Genomic DNA, 20,343 nt, shown 5'->3' with positions numbered 1-20,343 from the left:
CTCTTTCTTGTTACGTTCGGTCTGGCGACATTGTTTCCTTTTTTTTTTTACTTTCTCGTTAAGAATCTAATCCCAAAACAACTAAAATCGTTAGTCACTCCGCGATAGTAACTTCCGCGAAACCTTTTCCATTCAGTATACAGGCGTCGCGCGATGGACTATCCGAGGCAGAAAATAAGGCCTCCTTCCGGTTCGCCTTTCCGGTTGGCTGTCGCAACCTACAGCTTACCCTTCACTGAACGGAATCGCTGAGATGGAGCGTAAACATCATTTCCCGAAAGCCAATCTATCCGAAAGCGTTCCACAGAATCACCGCGGAATATGCTTCCGGCTCGTTAATATTGTCGCAGACCGACAGAGCCAAGCTAGCAGCGAGACTCACACGGTGTACTTTGAGGCTACATATAGCTCCATGTGGCTAGACGGGCAAACATCGGCGAAAACAACATAGGAGAGACTGTAATTAACTGCGTCAGAATCCCGGAAGCCTTAGCGTCGCTTAGTTTAGTTACACGGTAGTAGCACTAGTGAAAGAAGCGAGCACTGCTTTGTCGGAAACTTTGATGTGGAAAGCATTAGATTAGTAGCACCGCGTGTAGCAAGAACGGTGAGAAATAAAATGGAGTCTAACGCGGCACGTTAATTTTAACTAGACACGGCGCGCAGTTCGGGTAGTTCGAAGAGTTCATATTAAAAATAGCTAAACCGAAAAGCACATATTTGCGAGGGCCAGGAACGTTTGGAGCCGCGGATGCCGACGAAAAAAAAAAAAAAGACAAACGAAATTCTGTCCCCGCCAATCTATCAATCTTGATTAACGCGACTAGCTGAGCTATAGATACACGAATTCTGTATCTGTATTGGAATTCTTCGAATGGAAATGTGCAGTGGATAATTATCCGCGCCTCTATCACATACCCAACCTCTATTGCCGACGGACCAGAAAAAAAAAACAGACTAAATTGAAGTTTTTCGCAACTTCGGGTGCTCCGGATTAACCTTCGCGTACCTCAAGTGTCAACGCCCGCCTCTATACAAGCAATCCACAGATTAGACAGATTTGCACCAACTGCCACAGATTATTTCTGACGGGCCTGTTTCCAATTAAAATGATCATCCGGTAATAAATATATACCCAACTCCGTTCTACACCAGTGTGAACCAAAAGCGTGAACAGAGTTAGGTAAATGAAATGAAATTAAATTAAACTGTAGCGTTCAAAATTAAGACTCCCGCTTAATTTTAACACCACCCGGGATGGTTTAGAGTGAACCCAATACGCGGTATAGACGAGCATTTTCGCACTAACCCCCCTCCACTTCAAAATGCGACCACCGCGACTAGGAGTCGATCCCACGACCTCGCGCTCAACACTGCAAAGCCATAGCAAGTGGACCATCCGCGACGGATGTCTTGTAATCTACCGTGCACAGAGATGAAACGAGATGAGAGAGACAGAAACAAAGAGAGACAGCTGTATCTCCACGCAATACCATTCGAGGAAAAAAAAAAAAAAAAGAGGGAAAAAATGGGAAATTTAGAACAAGGAAATTACGTGTACACCTATATACACGCTGCACAACTGGGGTGATAAATCTACGTCGCTCTCGCGAGTTTTGTTGCGCCAACTCTGCAGAACCCGTGCAGACACACGGTGTACACGTCGGAGCCCCCGACGAAGTCAATCCACGTTCTCCCTCTGGACTTTCATTGTTATCGTCGCGCGACTCGCGTGATAAGAGCCAGAGAGAGTTTCCCGCTCTCCGCAACTACAGAAGAATGAAAAAAAAAAGAAGAAAAGAAAAGAAAGGAAGAGAAAGGAGATCTTACGGAGCCGCGATACAACGTGACTGGAAAGCCGAATCGCTTCTCGACGCGCTTCGGTGGGCTTCACGCTCGCTGGCTAGAACCTAGTGACGTCATTAACGAAGGACCGGCTTGCAAAGAAAGTGTCGAGTGGCTGTAGTCTTCGTACCCTAGAATACGCAGGTCCAGGCTTTGTGAAGTTAAGGCTTAAGGTTTATTACTATAAGCTTGGCGCGTTGAAGGCTTACACGCGGGCAAAGGTTTAATAACACTATAAGCGAGCGAGCGAGCAGTCATCGAACGTCCCAGACGCTTCGTTAATCAACTCGTAGACTTTCCTGCGAAAATCGCTAAAGCGAACTCGTGCTCCGTGATCGCTCAGCATCGTAGCCTCAGTCGCCGTTGCGTCATTAAATCCTACATACTAAGTAACTAACTAACTAACGATCGATCGATCAGCTAAACTATACATGATAATGATGCCGAGGTATCGTACTCGGACACTTCGTGCTAGTTGTTTACAATAGTCCTTGCGGCTGGGCATGTTACTTTACATCTTTCTAAATGTTCAAGCAGATATATATTTCTAGAAGCATGAATTCAACGTCTCCGTCCACGTGCATAATCATCGCGAATCGCTGCGTTCATTGAACAGCAATATTTTTGTTCCAAATGATCAACTTTGCAAAGTCACAAAAACGTTTTGGAGACAGGAGGACCAAGTTTGCAGGCAAATACGTGCACTATATATAGTGTCCCAACTAACGTTAGCCAAGCTGTTGTGATAAATGAAGGAAGAAAGAAACACGTCGCAAGATACGGTTACAAGACCTATGGTGTTCCGTCGTTATAGTCAGCTAACGTTAGCCAAGGTGTTATAAAAAAAAAAAGGGGGGGGGGGGGGAGAGAAACCTGGTGCAAGATACGGTTACAAGACCTACGGTGTACGGTCATTATAGACGAAGGATTACCGTAGCTTTTATAATCTTATCTTGCACCATGTATTTTTTTTTTGAAATTTCTTTTTTTTTCTTCTTCTAACACCTTGGTTAACGCTAGCTGGGACATGCGGCACATTCAACCTTTCCGTGCTGGCGTAACCGCCACACTTGCATGTCCCCCGCAGACGCTTTAGCGCTGGAGTTCCATCTACAGTAATTTCTGCAGTAAACTCTATATACAACCCCCGACGCTATAGTGACAGGCAAAAAGTAATCCTCATTGTCAAACTCGCCATCTTGTCAGCTCTGATTGGTTGAGACAGCGGCTGCGCTCTCGCTGATTGGCTCAGAACATTGCGGAATTCGACCATAGCGCGTGCACGTGGCGTCTGCGCGTTTCGCAACTGGTGCAATTGAAAAAAAAAAGAGTGAAAGAGAAAACAGAAACGAAGAGAAACAAAAATTAGAAAAGCTATTGGGTTTAACGCTCCCGGAATTGCACTGTGGGTTACGAGGGACGGGCTATAGTGCCGGGGCTCCGAATTAATTCTGATCACCCGAAGTTCTTTAACGTGCACCTAAAAACTACATTGCGAACCAATCTACACCGTTTAAGGGTGTGAATCGGTACCACTTCGTAACGAATACTTACACCTTTAAACGGTGTAGTTTACAACCCTTAGGGGCGTGAAATACCCGTCAGTAACTCACACCCTTACAACCGTAACCGAATTACACCCTTAATGGTGCTCTCTGTCAATCACGCACACTTCTTACACCCGTAAGAGCGTGTAAAAGCGTGAAGTATGGACAGAAAGCACCCGGAAATGTGTAAATCGATTTACAATGTAAGTGCACGTTTTGCGTATGGCCCCCATCGAAATACAGCGGCCTCCCAAGGCCGGGAATCGAACTGGCGACCTCGTGCCTACAGCAGCGCGAAGCCGCAGCCAGTAAGTCACCGCGTCGGCTGGGCGCGATCGAAGAAGCCTTTTTGCCAACAGGAATGGGAAGAAGGCGAGTCATCGTTGCGCCATGCGATATACTGCAGTTATTTTCGTCGCAACGTGCACCCGACGGCGAGAAAAAAAAAAAGACCGCTCCTAAACTCTCGTTTCGGCGCTGTCGCGGAGCTCGCTGTTCACGGCAAGTTGCGTGTCCACCGTCAGTACATTCTTTTCAAGACCACCGCAACTTGCTTTACGAAAGTTTCATCGAGCACTCGATAAGGCTTCTCAGACGCTACTATGGACACACACATGTATATGTAGCCTGTAGTTTCGGGTCGATAGGCTCGCGGGAATCTTAAAGGTCATCCTAAGCAGCCAAACAAGGGTTGTATGTAGTCCGAGTTAGCCGGCGCGCGTGCGATCAAACTCCGAACGACGGCATTACGCACGTACTACAACGGGTAACGGCCTATTACCCTGCATGGAGTACACTGTACGCGTAGCTCCTAAGCTGTGTACGTCCTACAATGAGTACAAAACACGCTGAGTAAGTCCTATATAGTGCGAACGTTACACAATAAGTATACTAAGTAGATTTCCAACGACGTACACTGCGAACAGCCTACATTGAGCACATCCTATGTGCGTACATCTTACACTGCATACAGCCTACGTTGCATTAGAGGGTCCTGAATCGTCATAAACCGTCTTCGTGTACTTGAAAGCATGTTAATCCAGAGGGTCCATCTACGATCACCTGTTTTCGTGCGTATAGTGGGGCCTGTGAAGTTGCACTGTGACCGCCAAATCACCGCGGTTGCTTTGTGGCTATGGTATACTTTATTGCTGCTGGGCAACAGGGGGACGTATTCTGCGACGATCACTTTCGGCGATATTATTACCGCCTTCGCGTGACGCAGTGCTCAACCAGCCAATCAGCGCGCGCCTGATGGCCTAGGCGACAGTATCGCCAAAAGTGATCGTCGCAGAATACGTCCCCAGGCCGCGGCTTCGATTTCCTGGCCCGCCATGTGCGTATTCCTCTACGGCGCGGAACGCGAAAGCTCCCGTGTACTGAGAATTAGGTGCTCGTCAAAGAGCCTCACGTGCAACATATTGTGTGTTTTGAACGTTGCCTTTCTACTGCCTCCGTCTCACGAGTAGTTTGCAGCACTATGAAAGCTACGGGGCTCCTTAGCCAATGGGAAGGCCGAATGCCCCTCGAGATGTATTCATCCACGCAGCGCCGTCTGCACACCGCCGCAGTAATTCGCGGTATACGATGCGCATGCGCAAAGATCCTAACACGTCACGTACCGCTGCAGCGCATCACATCATCATCATCATCATCATCATCATCATCATCATCAGCCTAATTTATATCCACTGCAGGACGAAGGCATCTCCCTGCGACCTCCAATTACCCCTGTCTCGCGCTAATTGATTCCAACTTGCGCCTGCAAATTTCCTAACTTCATCACCTCGCCTAGTTTTCTGCCGTCCTCGACTGCGCTTCCCTTCTCTTGGTATCCATTCTGTAACTCTAATGGTCCACCGGTTATCCATCCTACGCATTACATCCATCATTACGCATCATATACCAAGCAACAATAAAAACTCTCTAATCCAGCCAATAATCAGACAGTTACGCCCGGAACTAGATTCCGATACGCAAGGATATTACCTGCGCACGTCAGGTACCTTCGGCATTGCTACAAGCGACTTTGGAGATTAACTACAGTTGCGCTCCCGCCCCCACCCCACCCCTCATTTTTTTTGTACTTCTTGCAGCTATAATCTGACAGTTACTTTTCGCAACTTCTCCGAAGGCCGATTACCAAGGCCGCAGAGAACACCACGGCGATGACCGAGACGACCGTGGCCCAAATTGAGGCGAGCGCCGTCCCGGACGTCACTTCCGGGCCGCTTGACGCAACCGCAGACGGAAAGCCGGAAGTTCCTTCCGCGAAACTACCGCCACAAGGCACGGCCGCCGACCCTCCGGAAGAGCAGAAACAGCAGAAGCGACCGAGAGAAGATATACAGGTGCGAGAAGGTTTCGGTAATTGCCTTATATATAGCAGTCAAATCTTGTTCTTTAGCCCTACGTACGTAATGCATAGTAGAAGAGCGAATAAAATAGTCAAAACGACAACCAAAAAGGATAGGTTAAACAACTTGGCGTCTCTGAGCAAATTAGGGCACCCGATCTAGGTTAAACAACTTGGCGTCTCTGAGCTAATTAGGGCACCCGATCGGATCCACGCCACACTCGCTGTTAGGTTAGGTTAGGTTAGGTTACGTTGGTTAGGTTAAGTGCACCTCAAAGAGCCCCAAGTTCAACATATTGCTGAGTTTTGAACATTGCGCTTCTTCTGTCTACACTCCACCTCACAAGTCGTCTGCAGATTCATTGCTTCGGGCTTCCGTCCGAAACGTCTCAAAAAGCCGGAAGTCGAAACGAAGCCGATACGTCTTCTAAGTGTTTACCTTATCCTTTCTTGGTCGGCGTTTTCCCTATTTCATTCGTTCAACACGGCCTCCTCCCAACCGAACGAAATGTCGTCGAACCATCGATTTCATATAGGTGAGGAACTAGTGTAGCGTTCAAAGCTTGCTAAAGTGATTTTAGCAAAATGCGCGAGCGGGGCCTGGTCTGATCCCTTCGAAGATATGAAAGCACCTTCAATATGATTACGCCAGTGACCAGATGTGGTTGGTCAGCGGATAAGATGAACACGGTCCATCAGTGGAGGAAGAGTTGATAGTGCTTTCGTTGAGACAGCGCCAAACGTTGCCACCATCGCTAGCACAGCTGTTTGCGTTCTACTCGCAGCCATTGACTTCACACGTTCAAGTGGACCACGCTGCTTTCGCGGAGCGCACAGCTTTACAGAATAGTGTAGGCAAAGCGCGTAGGATGGCTGGAATGACGGCCGTGACAGTCGTGCGTCACTTTCACGTCACTTGTCGAGAATTGACGCAAAGCGGTCGCGTCACGCTATACGTCATAAATCGGAATAAAAAAAAGTAATAAAACAAACTTACCTGACTAACAAGGCTGACAGTTACTGCTGGCGTCACACTTGTACCTTTAGAACAGAAATGATTCAGTTCGAGGACCGACGTTAACGACTCCACACATCGCGAAGCATATTAGCACTAAAAAGTTTAGGCAAGAACTTAGCACCCTTATACGCTATATAACTATGCGATAGCACACTTAGATTGTGAGTTCTCCACATCTGCGCCCGCGTTGATCACTCTTATTATCAAATAGTGATCACTCTTATGAGCACTCTTATTGATCAAAATGACGTTTTTATACTTCGTATCTTTTACAAACTTGCGATTTCGGCAAAACTGTGACGCGCTCGCTGAACACACCTCAAACTTTGTCAGACACGTCCAAAATTGGTGAAGTCCACCTATAACGCTATAAAGACACACGTGTCCGATGGTGGAAGGGAACCTTTGCCTCCAGCACAGCGGCCCAGTGCGCTTGCTCTAACCATAGGCCACAATCGCACGCACGTTTTTCTCGCGCCGAAGTTGTCGCTATTTGAAACGCATGACGCGTGCGTCACGTGCACGTGGTCACGTGTCAGTCTCTCGCATTCTTCGCTCGTGGCAGCTAACGCTTTGAAGACGCCGTGTTAGACTGCACCGCCTTCGGGATCGGCCCACGCTTCTATGCCAGACAATGATACCTCCACAGTGAAGTCCGCCTATAATGATACGGCATATTAAAGAAAATGACAGGGGGAGGCGCGGAGGGAACCTAAAACTGAAAGCTGAACTAAACCAATCTGTGTTTCTACCAGAGCGCTCTCAACCGACTACCCGAATAATCCAATTGTGGGGTATTACGTGCAATGCCAAAACCGCGATCTGATTACGAGGCACGTCGTAGCTGGGGACTCGGGGTCAATTTTTACACACCTGGGTTTTTTTGAAGGTGCACCCATGGCGTACACGGGTGCATTTTTCGCATTTCGCCAACATCGAAATGCGGCCGCCGCCGCGGCCGGAATTTGATCCCGCGGACGACCTATGGTGCCATTCTTAGCTGCGCACCGCCGTAGACCACTAAAGGCTCGTTCACACTAGGCCGCGACATGACACCGATTTTGGTCTGCCGACTGTTGGCGACAGCAGTTTACAGGACGGAAAACACCTATATGGCCAAGGGTTTAAAGGAAGGAATACACTGTCGCCAACCGTCGGCAGACCGAAATCGGTGTCGTGTCGCGCGCCCTATAGTGTGAACGAGCCTTTAGTGGTCTACGGCTCGGGCGACTACCCGACTATTCCGTTAGTCTGCTTGACAAAAGCGCGGCACCGTTCCTTCACTTCAGCCGGAGCACTACTACATGGTCCTGCTGGAAGACGTGCTCTCCGCGGACCAGGGACGCCGGGGACGGGACGGCGGCGGCCGCGCCGCCGAACCTGGTGGCAGCGGTGGCGGCTACGACAGAGCGGGGCGCCACCTCGCGGAGCCGCTCGACGCCACGATGGACGACGACGACGACGTGCTGTGCGGCGAGCGCTGCGCCCCGCTCAACCGCGTGTTCGGACTGCCGCTGCTCGGGCTCGCGTTCGTCACCATCGTGTTGCCGGTCACCGTGCACCGGTTCTCCTCGGGGCAGAACGCGACGCAGCAGCCGCAGCTACACGGGGTGCGCGGTCCGGTAGCAGTTTTAAGGCGAAGGCCTTAGACCTCTAGGTTTCACGGTCGCGTTGTGAGGTACAGAAAGTCACGTGACCCAAGGAAGGCCAGAGGCGAACCAAAGCATGTCAAGCCATGTATAAGAGATGATTAATGATGAGGAAAGTGAATGACTGATTAGTGTTTAGATTAGGGTGGATTATTGTCGAATAAGGTGGATTAAGGAGCGTTAAGGTGGATTAGGGTGCATTAAGGTCGATGAAGGAGGATTAAGGTAGATTAAGGTGCATTAGGGTGGATGAAGGAGGATTAAGGTGGATTAGGTTGGAGTAAGGTGGCTTAATGAGGATTAAGGTGGACTGGGGTCAATAACAGTAGGCTTTAGAAGGTTTGCGCCTTTGCGTCTCTTAGGCGATAGCTAAGGACACCTGGGAATGTGTAAAGGTGTACTAGGGCATGACAGTTCCCACTCATTATTTGCATTAGGAGGAAGCTTTAGCTCCGCAGCTCCTATATAAACACATGGGAACGGAGAAATCCTTCTCCTCGGCAAATCGACGTCCTACAGAGTCACTAGACTTTAATTTTCTCTTTCAAATGCAACAAATTTCATTCAAATCGGTCCAGCGGTAGTCTAGTAAAAGCATTTCTGCGTTCAGATGCATTTGGCTATAGGTACATCCAAATGCATCTACTGACGTAATACTGGCCGTATCAAGGCCATTGCAGTAAATTATTTAAGGCACTCTGTGGCTAGGCAGTATTCTTTTCTATAGTTTCATGGTGAGTGGCCCGGTTTTCCGTCTGGTGTGCAGTTTTCTGACTGGTGTATCATTGCTCAAGAAGCTTCCACGACATATTTCTTTCTTTTTATTCTATATGTGTTTTGCAAACTTACATAGAAAATAAACATTTTCGGGTATTTATACGTGCCTACATTAAAGGGTTAACGGAAGAGATTATGAGTGCACGTGAGTGTGAGTGAGTATAGTGAGCCGGTGATAATATTGGTGAGCGATTATCCGTCTATTCTGCTGACCTATTGGCACGGCTGAGCCCGGCTGCGCGCGCCCTAGGTTGGAGGCAATTTGCAGTGGGTGCAAAGTTTAGGCCGAGCCGAGAATGGCTTCGTGTGCGTTGTGTACTCGCACGTCAAGTCCGCGTTGAAGCGACAGGCAGCTCTCCGCTGCTGCCGCTCTTCATCACACTAGCGTTGGGACAGCGAGTGTTCGCGGTCATCGAGTGCATTATGTTCACGTTTGCCCTAGCAAAACGCATTACACCGTGCTTGTTAATTTAACTAGTAAGCCAATGTTTACTGCAATTTATTACGGCCGACAGAACTACGAACCTTGTTTCGTGTAGCTGTCCAATACTTTGGGGGCAATGCGCCACCTTTCGATCGGGCGACGAAACAGCAACTATTTTAAGGCGAAAGCCTCAGATCTCTATGTTTCAAGGTCGCGTTGTGAGTTACAGAAAAACGGAGCGCGACGGTGGCGCGGCAGGGCGTTGGCCAGAAGCGAACCCAGGCCATAAGCAGATCAAAGCATGTCCAGCCGTGTATAGGAATGATTAATGATTGATTAGTTTAATTAGGCTAATGGTTGATTAGTGATTGGATTAGGGTGCATTAGGCTGGATTAAGGTCGACTAAGGTGGATTAAGAAGGATTAAAGTGGATTAGGGTGGATTAAGGTCGATTAATGTGGAGTAAGGTGGATTAGGGTGGATTAAGGTCGATTAAGGTGGGATAAGGAGGATTAGGATGAATTTAGGTAAATTACAATAGGTTTTACAAGGCTTTCAGCTTCGCGTCCTTTAGGCGATAGCTAAGGACACCTGGGACAACCTTAGGCGAGTGATCGTTCTACTTTGACCTTGCTATATGGGGTACGGAAGTCTGCAACTCTGCAGCAAGACGGGGTCACTGCTTATCTTGATTCGCAGACGTCGGGCAGACTGTATCCAACGATAAGGCCCGGTCAGTTCAACTACCTCGCGGACAGGATGCTTCGGGCTTCCGCGACGACTGCCAAGCAGGCAGCACCGTGGCAAGCACGCAACAACTCCGCCGGGATTGGCCGCGTCATGCTTGATTGGCAGCGACTGCTTGGGACCAAGGTGCGTGTATGACCACGCGTCGTCATGCAGTTTATTTTTCTTGCTTTACTAAAAAATTTGTTCCGGCTTATCTTGTTTTCGTCGGGACAATTTCCGCGAGATCAACTTAACAGAACCGCGCGTATATATTATACCCATTATTTGACTACACAGGAATGCACCTATTGACACTTTTACATCGAGGACGCGCTGCCGCATTGAGCAGCGAATCGGTCAATTAAATGCAAACGTATTTTCAGCGCCTCTATCATCATCATCATCATCTACAATCACCATCCACAGCAGGACAAATTAAACCCTGCTGTAGACGTAAAGTCAACGCAAGCCAACGTAAAGTCAACAACAGCCAACGCGGTAATGATAAAGGACAGTCACCCATGTCCCCGCAATCCGGCAGCGCCCACGACGTCAGCGTGACGTCACATTTTTCATGGTATTTTCATTTGAATTTAGGCAATTTTGGCGCGGCAAGGTGTCAATACACGCGTTCATGTTAAGTTCGTGCTCGCAATCGCATGTAATATTATCGTTACGTGGTCATAAACATTAGTTAACTAAACCACGAGTAGCAGACGCCGTCATTACTTATGACGTCACAGGAAGCCATTGCGGGAATGCCACAATGGCGTCGCCACCAGTCCGATTATTTTCGCGCGAAGTCTTGCCTTGCCAAGCTTCTGGTTGCTGTTTAGCCTTGCCTATGCCGCGTTATGGAATTGTAAACTACTAGTTAGGTCCTGACTAATATTTTCTGTTGTAACTATATTGTAGCTAATTATATACGACCCAAGCACTGTGACAATGTTTGCTATATTCTTAACTCAACGTCAGAAAAAAAAACACGAGCCGGCATATTCGACATTATACAAGTGTAATTAATCTGGGTTTCAATTAATATTTATTTGTGCGTTTCTATGACTACTAAGGCTAACTATACGAACGCACTAATCAGTGTGGCAGTCGTTGGTATCTTTGCTTAACCAGGCGTCACCCTAAAACCGCTAGCAGATAATCTGACCAGTTCTGCGACGTCCAGGTGGAATCTACCAACCTGCCTTTAACTGAATATTTACTTTTTGCGTTCGTTTAACTATACTGCGGATAAGCGTTAGCGACCTAACTTCTCTGGGAATTTTCTACTATCTACTTTACTAAACGACAACCGTAATCCGACAGCGGAGAGTCCGGCACATCCGGCATTATAAGAGTATACGTATACCCATCAATCTAGCTTAAATATTTACCAACAGCTTTTGTTCAACGACTGTGGCTAATGGAGAATGTGCAAAACCACCGTGTCAATCTTTCTTGTGCACTTAACACGACATCAGCCTGTAACAAAACCACATGCAGCGAAACCGACTAATTCACTAAAATAAAATGCGGGCTTTTAAGGTGACAAAACGACATGGGAGGTTATGATGCACGCCGATGTGGAGGACTCATTTTTTTTTTTTTTGTACCTGGTGCTCTTTGCGTACGTACACCTAAATCTAAGAGCAAGAGCGCTTTTGCATTTCACCCCCGTCGGAATGCGGCCGCCGGGTCTGGGACTCGAACCCTCGACATGTCCAGCAGCACAACGGTATAACTACTGAGCCACGTTGTGGCGGGTTTGACTTATACGGCATTATAAACGTTATAAAATATACTATTAAATGTTATACTAAGATTACAAAGATACTTATGATACTTAGATAATAACATGTCTGTTTATAAAGTTACAAAAGAGGCATTGCAAGATTCAAGGGGCACTAAGTTATCCCTACATGGATGAATACGAAAGCATCGCGACCACCAAAAGTCGAGGGTTCAACTCCCACCAAAGGTCGAGGGTTCGTAGCCTTTTTGGACCATCGTGTGGTGGCGCCAACGCCGTCTTTTCCGCCTCATGAGCCACATAATGCTTTCGCATTAAAAATATAAATCTTGCTTGAACTTCATAATTACTTATTTCCTGTAGTTGAACTATACTGCGACTATACTGCGAGTGACCGAACTAATTGAGTGTGGCATCCCTTTGCCGCCCTCACCTTTCCGTCCAGTGGAAAACGGATACGAAGCCGCCCACCTCGGCGCCCCCTTCTGTGACGTCGACAACGGGGCAGAACTCGGCGCCGCGAGAGAGTCCCCGACCCCAGAGCGCCTCCAACAGTGCCTATGGTGCGCAGCCGCCTTCGAGAGGCGTCGACAAAAAATTAGACGGAAGTGGTCTTCCGCACTGGGAGCCGCCAATGATTGGGCCCCAAAATTTCCTAGGCGGAACCAGAAGGTTCTTCGAGAAGAGGACGACGCTGCCGACAACGTGAGTCAAGTCAGCTAGCGCAAGACAGGGGTAATTGGAGATCGCAGGGAGAGGCCTTCGTCCTGCAGTGGACATAAATATAGGCTGATGATGATGACTACCAACTATATAACTCAGTTTTCACTTCCACTGTACTTACGTGTTACCATGCAGCAATCTAGCGCTCCGCCTATCTCTGCTTTATCTCGTAAATTTTTCTGTCCCTCACGATCCCACCCGTGTCTCTTCCCTGCTCATTTTTTTCTCCGCTAATATAGTCAAACCTCGTTATAACGAATCGGGATACAAAATATTATGGATATAACGAAATTAGTGCAATTATCCCTTGAAATGCCCATAGAAATTCATAATTGCAGCACATATGTTAATGAATAAACGAAGTATAATGTGTTAACGGACAAACGGTCAAACGAAGTACGTAAAACCTCGTTATGACTTCGTTATAAAGAGGTTTCCCCACGGTTCTGGCTATCGGGTGGCGATGGCAGCGCCACCCAGCGACTGAAATGCTCAATGTGCTGCAGCAACCCTCGTCACCTGTTCATGTCACCAGTCGCTTGAGAAACGCTGCAGCGCCCTTGAAGGAGGCGCTGCAAAATCGCACGATTGCAAAACTATAGGGAACCCCGAAAAACATTATCCGGACGCTGTGTCGGCTTAAACCGAAAGGCGGCGCTGCACTTCGCTCCTAGGATGGCTGACTTCAAGTGTCGTCATCAACTCGACACGCTTTTCTGCTAACAACCAGATCATCTATCTGAGAAGTATGTGAAGCACAACAGACCATAGGCAATAGATTTAATTTTTTTATACAAGAGTGTATATATATGTTTACCAAACCAAGAATACAAGTCTGTAAGAGTAAAGAAAAGGCGGTCCAGAATAAGTCGACGGAGAGTCGTAAAACTGCGTAAATCTCAACGGAAACATGCAGGTAAATTATTACGTATTTCCGCTCCCCATGGGTTTTCCCGACCTCGCGACAACAGCGCCGCCGGCGGCAATGACACATAGGTGTTTCTACAAAACCGAAAAGCAAGTCTATAACAAGGCAGAGTGTTCCGCAATATTTCTAGAAATAGTCTATAAACTGTGCAAATTGATTTTTGAATCGATAAAGCTCGGGTAAAATATAATCATTCATTGTGAAATAAGGTAAGGCGTGCAGACACGGAACACGAGAGAAGACGCCGACTATCGACTGAAAGGCGCACAGTGGCGGAAAAGCAAGTAGACACAAAACGTATCTGCGCATGCTCAGGTACGGTGTTCTCTTGTGTTAGTCTCTGCACGCCTCACCTTCTTTCGCGATGAACCCGTACCAACTAGATCACAACTTGCTGTAGTTTATCATCATTCCCAAGCGCCGAACCCGCAGGCTTCGCGACAGCAGCGCCGGCGGCGGCGAAAACCCACACGAAGCCCACGCCGAAGACGATGGAAGAAGAAGAAGCGGCGAAGACCAAGGTCTTCCCTACGGCAGCGGACCCAAGGGAAACGGCACGCCGAAAGGCGGCGCTCCAGGTGGCGCCACGGGCGAGCCAGTGCCCCCGCTGAGCGGCTCGCAGCTGTGGTGCGTCTACCAGCCGCCAGGAGTCCACGACGCGGCCGTCGTGGACGACGACGAGTACCAGCTGGATGACGTGCCGGTATCCCTCTGTACGGCCGTCGTCTACTGCTGCCTAGACGTGTGGAAGCACGGCGTGCGAACATACCAGGCCCCGACGGCGCGGCCTCGAGACACTAAATATGGCAGATGGGACGGTGAGTGCGTTACACCTGATCCAAACTATAGCTGGCTATATAAACAGGGAACGGGAAGCCGTAATCAAGGAACGATGCCTAATATAATGTACTCATAACGAAAAGCAATTCCGGTGGAACCCATCCATCGATGACTTGCAATGTGCGTAAGTGCAAGATCTTTTGAATAGACACACGCCTTAAAACTGTTTCGCAATCATGTACACGTTAATTACATCTTGAGTGACTTTGGTGATGCCGTCGGTTCGGTACGCATGTAGAAGGACGGACGGTGTAGGGTTAAGCGCGAAACGTGCCTATTCGATTTCAAACTGTTTATACCCGTCGCAAGGACATACACTTTCTGCTCTTGTGGTGGGTATTGAGTTACAACTGACCAGAAAACAAAGTTTATAACAGCACATCTGTTCTAAGACAGGCTTCTAAACAACACAACCGTCTTGTCCCTGTCTTTGTGACAGTTTCCTTGAAATCTTTTGCCGTCAAGAACACATACGGACTTCTGCAGTTTCGCGCTTTCTGGACATCCGAATATTCTGCAGTATTAGCTGCATGCTCCCAAATGTAGTTTATCCGTCTTGCAAACTTGCTGTCTCGCCCTTGTGTTCGCACTTCTGCTCTTCAGTTGTCCGGTCTACATTACGCTTCAGATGACCCCCGGGACACGCCTTACTCTCATTTCAAGAATGAGTTCGATTGTTCGAATATGCTGTTCAAATATGTTGCTATTGTTCTGTTCAGTAATTTGCACGCTCAGTGACAACGAACATCGGTCATCTCAGCTTGCGTACAGCACGTCTTTCAAATGTTGACATTTTGTCCCTGTAGCGACCGATGCTAACGTCGTCCACCCAGCGGACGACCTGTAGACGGTTAGATGAAAACTAGCAGACGACGACGCAAATATTATAGCGACAGAAGAAAAGGCGGCCCCCGGAAAGCAAAGTTCGGGATCACACCTAGTTTATCCTAGCGCGCGCGTGCGCACAGCGCACCATTTTATCGGTTTTGATCCAGGCACGCATCCCGAGGAGGAGTACAAACACGATGGAGACGGCGGACCGCAGGGCATCTACCACTTCTCGGGATTACGAACTGCCCGTGGAGCTCCGCCCACGCTGAGGCTGTACGCCATGTTGGGAGGACGCGACCAGACGACGTTCAGCTTCACGCGCAAGATGGCCGCCGGTTCGTCCGGAGACGAAGCGCTCTCTGACGATCAAGACGCCTCTGGTGGCCGCCGCCGGCAGCTTAACAGACGCGAGAACACCGTCGGCTCCGAAAAAGCCAGAGGTGCCCTCTGGAACACGGCTCAGAGCCGTCCCATAAATTACACGGTCCTGGACAAGACCGTTGATCTGAGTGCAAGATGGCTTCGGCGCATGCGTCTGGACGGATTCGTCTTCAATTACAGGTGTGGGAACCATACCTAGTCCTATAGTCTTGACAATATCATTCTTCGGTATTACGACAATGACAGCCCACAAACAAATGCCATGAAACAAAACACGAACAGCGCATGCATTTTATGTTCAATCTTCTCAGACCAAAATATTAAAAGTGCGAAACAGTAACGAAAACCTGAAAATGATGTGTGTGTGTGTGTTTTTTTTTTTGCATTTTTTTTTTTGGCGCGGCTATAAGTGACCTACGGTGTCGGGCCACGCAAGAGGCCGCATTTCTACCAGAAAGTTCGCCTTTGTGCATAGCGTTGACCGCCAGCGTTTTCCGGTAAACATTACGGTTCCATAAGCTGCAGTTGCCGAGAAGCGTGAGAAGCAGTCAGGGATCTTTGCTGTCGCGTTTCACTCGTAAAGTCGAAGTTTGAGCGTCCTCCAATTTTTTTAGGACAATGTATTCCTTGCTGACGTCGCAAGGGTTTGGCGTGTCAGGGATCTGGGTATCTTGTAACCACATCCAGAAAAAAAAAAAACGGCCCTTCCGCGCCTCCGGAGCGCCGCAGCGAGTCACAAAAGGTACCGAAATGTAGGTCTCAACAAGACAAGAAGCGATAATATGCCCCGGAGTATACGTAAAATTAATTGTACGGCCGTAATTAGCGCCAACATAGCCGAAAATTGGACACATTGCAACGTAGACTGCACTGTCATTGAGATCGACCCCCCCCCCCCCTCCATAAAAAAAAAAGAAAGAGGATCAACCAAGTGCCGACGCTAAAGTAGACAAGTTCGATGTAACTGCGCATGAAATACGACACGAATAAGAGTATATATGTACGAATACTGAACATGAGATAGATAGAATAGAGATATAATCAACATTTGATCGTCCAATCATTTGAGGCACCGCATACGTCGACCTTGCCTTCTTCAGCGCCGGCACTTGGTTGATCCCGGCGTTTTCTTTTTCTTCGTTTTTTTTTTTCTTTATTATCTAACCTTCGTTCGCAAACAGGGATGAAGGTTAATTGGTTTCTCTAGGTCGGACCCGCATTACCCGCGCGCGGACCCGCTCTACCTCCTCTACTTCCGCGCCTTCCACGAGCGCTTGGGCGAACACAAGCTCCACGCCACCCTGGTGTTGCCGGACGCCCTGACGTCGACCGGAAACGGAAGTACGGACCGAAAGCGGCGCGCCGGAGCCACGTCGGTGGCCCGGCTCGTGGCCACGGGCTACACGCCGCTCGTGCTGCCCACCCACGACCTGGTGCCCCAGGACCGGGAACTGAACGGCGACGAGCACGGCCGGAACCACGGTTCCGACGACGCTGCACCGGCCGCGGGGCAAGAACAACACGACGAGCCCATTCTGCCGCCCCCGGTGTCCGGGCTTTCGCCGTACGGCGTGAACGGCACCTGCAGCCGCGACGTGTCCCGCGCCGTACTCGAGCGAAGACCCGACGCTCCTGACGCAGGAGAGGTTGCTCACCGGGTAGGTAACCGTGCATATGCGTTACGCCCGTTTATGCGCGCTCGCGTTATAATATGCGCTTCTTTTTCGCCCGGGGTGTATTTTTTTTTCCTGACCACACGAGATGTCGTCCAATTATTGACTTCAAAGCATAGAGACCACACAGCGTTGTCACTGAGGCACTAGTACATGCTCGACCCTCGGTCATAAAAACTTAAATGTCGGGCTGATTGCTCGCAACTCCTATTTTCCCTACTAGGTGGCGCCACAATAGTTCACGCTACGCGCTTACGGGCTTTTTCCAGAAACAAGCCTGATCGAACTTCCTGCAAACCATCTCAAAAGGGATACTCCATCCATCCGTTCATTCATTTATCCGTCCGTCCGCTCGCTCGCTCGCTCGCTCATTCATTCATTCATTCAAAGGGATACTCCATCCATCCGTTCGTTCGTTCATTCATTCATTCATTCATTCATTCATTCATTCATTCATTCATTCATTCATTCATTCATTCATTCATTGGCGTTCTGTGCTAATTTCTGACACGCTCTACATCGTGCGCCCTATAGCGTTGTAGTGCACGGCGCCGCACACTATATACGCTAATGCCAGCGCCCGCTTCAGGCGATTGCCAAGGTTAAAATTATTTTTATTTCAGCTCGCGATTGGATACCATGCGCGCAGCCAAGTTAACGCATTCCGAAAAACAAACAATACGAAAAGATGTTCGAGGAAATAACACAAGAATAAACAAATCTATATATCGATGTCATAAGCAGCTACGCGATGTAGCAAGTCTGACGTACGACGCCGTATTTATACCGCACGGTCACCACACGCTGACACCATCCATGCATCATATCTCCGATTAGGAACAACACAGGGAAGGGAAGGTGTTGGAAAAAAAAAGCGACCTTTTCGTGCCAAGATACTTATCGCCTAACGGCCACCCGATACTCCTGTCGCTGTGCAAACAAACCTTGTCTTACGCCATATTTTCGGTGTCGCAGCGATGTTTGGAAGCGTAGAGTTTCCTACGAAAATTACTAGAGCACCGCGGACGTAATTATGGAAGGTGTCGGGTTCAACTACCGCTTGCGAGGAGATATCTTTTGGTTCCCTTTCATTTTGTCTCATCACTCATTGCTTGGACATGTCACCTAAGCATTAACAATAAACACACCCTGCAGTATATGCTTTCTATCGCTTTGTTTATTGTCTGTTTCTACGTGTGGTTCAGTTCAGTATGGCGGTTCTGTTAGCACGGGAATTATGGGCAGTATAAATGTATTTGCCTAACCGTCGTCCCTTTGGCTTCAAACGACTTCGCGGCTTCTCTACAAATTTATTAATTTCAACAATATATTGCGTCAAATATGCAACGGTTCCCAATGGTTATGCGTTTGAGCCGGAACTTGTGGTTCTCACGCGTTGAAAAGAAGAAAAAAACACGATTGCTCGGAAACTCAGAAAGATGAAGCGTAATTATATAACGCCTTCAGAAGGGCGCTGGAACAGCGCAAAAAAAGACGAGGACGGATACAAGAAAAACACCCCACGTTCTTTTTTTTTTTTTTGTCTAATTCCGACGCCTTCTAAGATGAACCAGCTGACCAAACTTTCGCACCGTTTTGCCAAAACGACGTCGGACGAAGCCACGTGTACGAAGACTTACACGAATCAACGTACCACCTGTAATTCCAAACGCAATGGCTGAACAATCGCAGCGACTGAGTTCCCTCTAGTAAGCTTTATATAAAAAAAGAAACCTCTACGACGTTCGGCAGGAGGAACAGCCTGGTTTCGTCGCAGCGGATATCGCTTTGCTGGTTGAACACGCGCTGAGAGTTGCGCGACAGCGACTGTCTTCAACACGCGGCATGGCGCAGCTCATATACACTTCCGGTATTTTATCGTAATGTAGGGTCCGACCAAAGACCGTCTGGTCAGGCACAGGTTTAAGTGAATCACGATCACACTGGCCAATTGTAAGGAAAGGTCAACGTTTCGGAACCGCCGTACGGGTTCCTTGCATTTTGTGCTACACCATTTCCGAAACGCGCGACCCTTCTCGTTTCGGTATGCATACTCCAAACAGACAGACCAATGAAGGGGGGATAGAGGGTAATAAATAAAGCCGGAAGATCGAACGTCCCAAGAAGCCGTTAACACGAAGATTACACATTATCCATGTTGACGTACTACCAATCACTTCTATATGGCATGATAGCCGACCAATGGCAGAGAAAGAGTCCCCTGCGGTTATTTATGTAGTTAACTCTCGAGTTGGGACACGGTCTCCGAGATTGCGCAAGGCGAAACCCCAGATCTCAGAGGCTACAGTTGGAAGAGCCCGCGACGTGAATATTTATAAGCGCTTTTCACGCGCTTCGAGACCGGGTGAGCGATAAGGATACCCGAGGGTCCTCGTCCGCTGATCAGTCCTGAAGAGCGATATGACTTCAAGAAGTGGCTGCACAGACGGCGTCGGCCAAAAAAAGGAACCCTCCTCGAAACGAGGATATGGAGCGATAGATAAGATAAAGCTCAGGACGGAGCGGCAACCACATACCTCTATAGGAGTACGCGCAATCTGCGCTCTTCTGCGCTTGCCGGCAGAAGACTTTTCCCTTCTGCGAAGGCAAGAAAAGGAAGAGTTGCCGTCTGCCAGGCTGTACTCTTAGTTTGCCTTTCTTGCGCCGCGCCTCCTACTCTGGCTCGATCCCTTTTCAAACGCAAAAGATTAGCAAATTTCCTTGAAATATTTTTTTTTCGTGAATTACGCGATCAAACACACTGAAAGCGCTTTCCGCCAGCCGAAATAGCGGTACGAGCGTTGAAACAGACGGCGGAAGCAGACGACAGCGAACGAGTTATATAGTTGCATTACAGTGGCTAGAATATAGTATATT

At 48.4% G+C, this 20,343-nt stretch overlaps 1 protein-coding gene across 2 annotated transcripts in view; it reads left to right on the top strand.

Moving 5' to 3' along the window:
• Positions 1 to 20,343, top strand: part of LOC125946675 (uncharacterized) — a 45,832-nt gene that overhangs the window by 9,053 nt on the left and 16,436 nt on the right. For both annotated transcript variants that reach the window (XR_007467767.1, XM_049670518.1), the window contains exons 2-8: positions 5,527 to 5,743; positions 8,056 to 8,376; positions 10,317 to 10,490; positions 12,536 to 12,795; positions 14,174 to 14,559; positions 15,577 to 15,973; positions 17,001 to 17,451. Coding sequence is in view for 1 of the 2 variants with exons in the window: in XM_049670518.1 (XP_049526475.1) it covers positions 5,527 to 5,743; positions 8,056 to 8,376; positions 10,317 to 10,490; positions 12,536 to 12,795; positions 14,174 to 14,559; positions 15,577 to 15,973; positions 17,001 to 17,451 (2,206 nt within the window). In the remaining variant the exon portion in view is untranslated. The remainder of the gene's footprint in view (positions 1 to 5,526; positions 5,744 to 8,055; positions 8,377 to 10,316; positions 10,491 to 12,535; positions 12,796 to 14,173; positions 14,560 to 15,576; positions 15,974 to 17,000; positions 17,452 to 20,343) is intronic.

Source organism: Dermacentor silvarum, chromosome 7 (assembly GCF_013339745.2).
Source record: "Dermacentor silvarum isolate Dsil-2018 chromosome 7, BIME_Dsil_1.4, whole genome shotgun sequence".
Classification (NCBI taxonomy): Eukaryota; Metazoa; Arthropoda; class Arachnida; order Ixodida; family Ixodidae; genus Dermacentor; species Dermacentor silvarum.
This window is presented reverse-complemented; position numbering and strand designations above follow the sequence as displayed.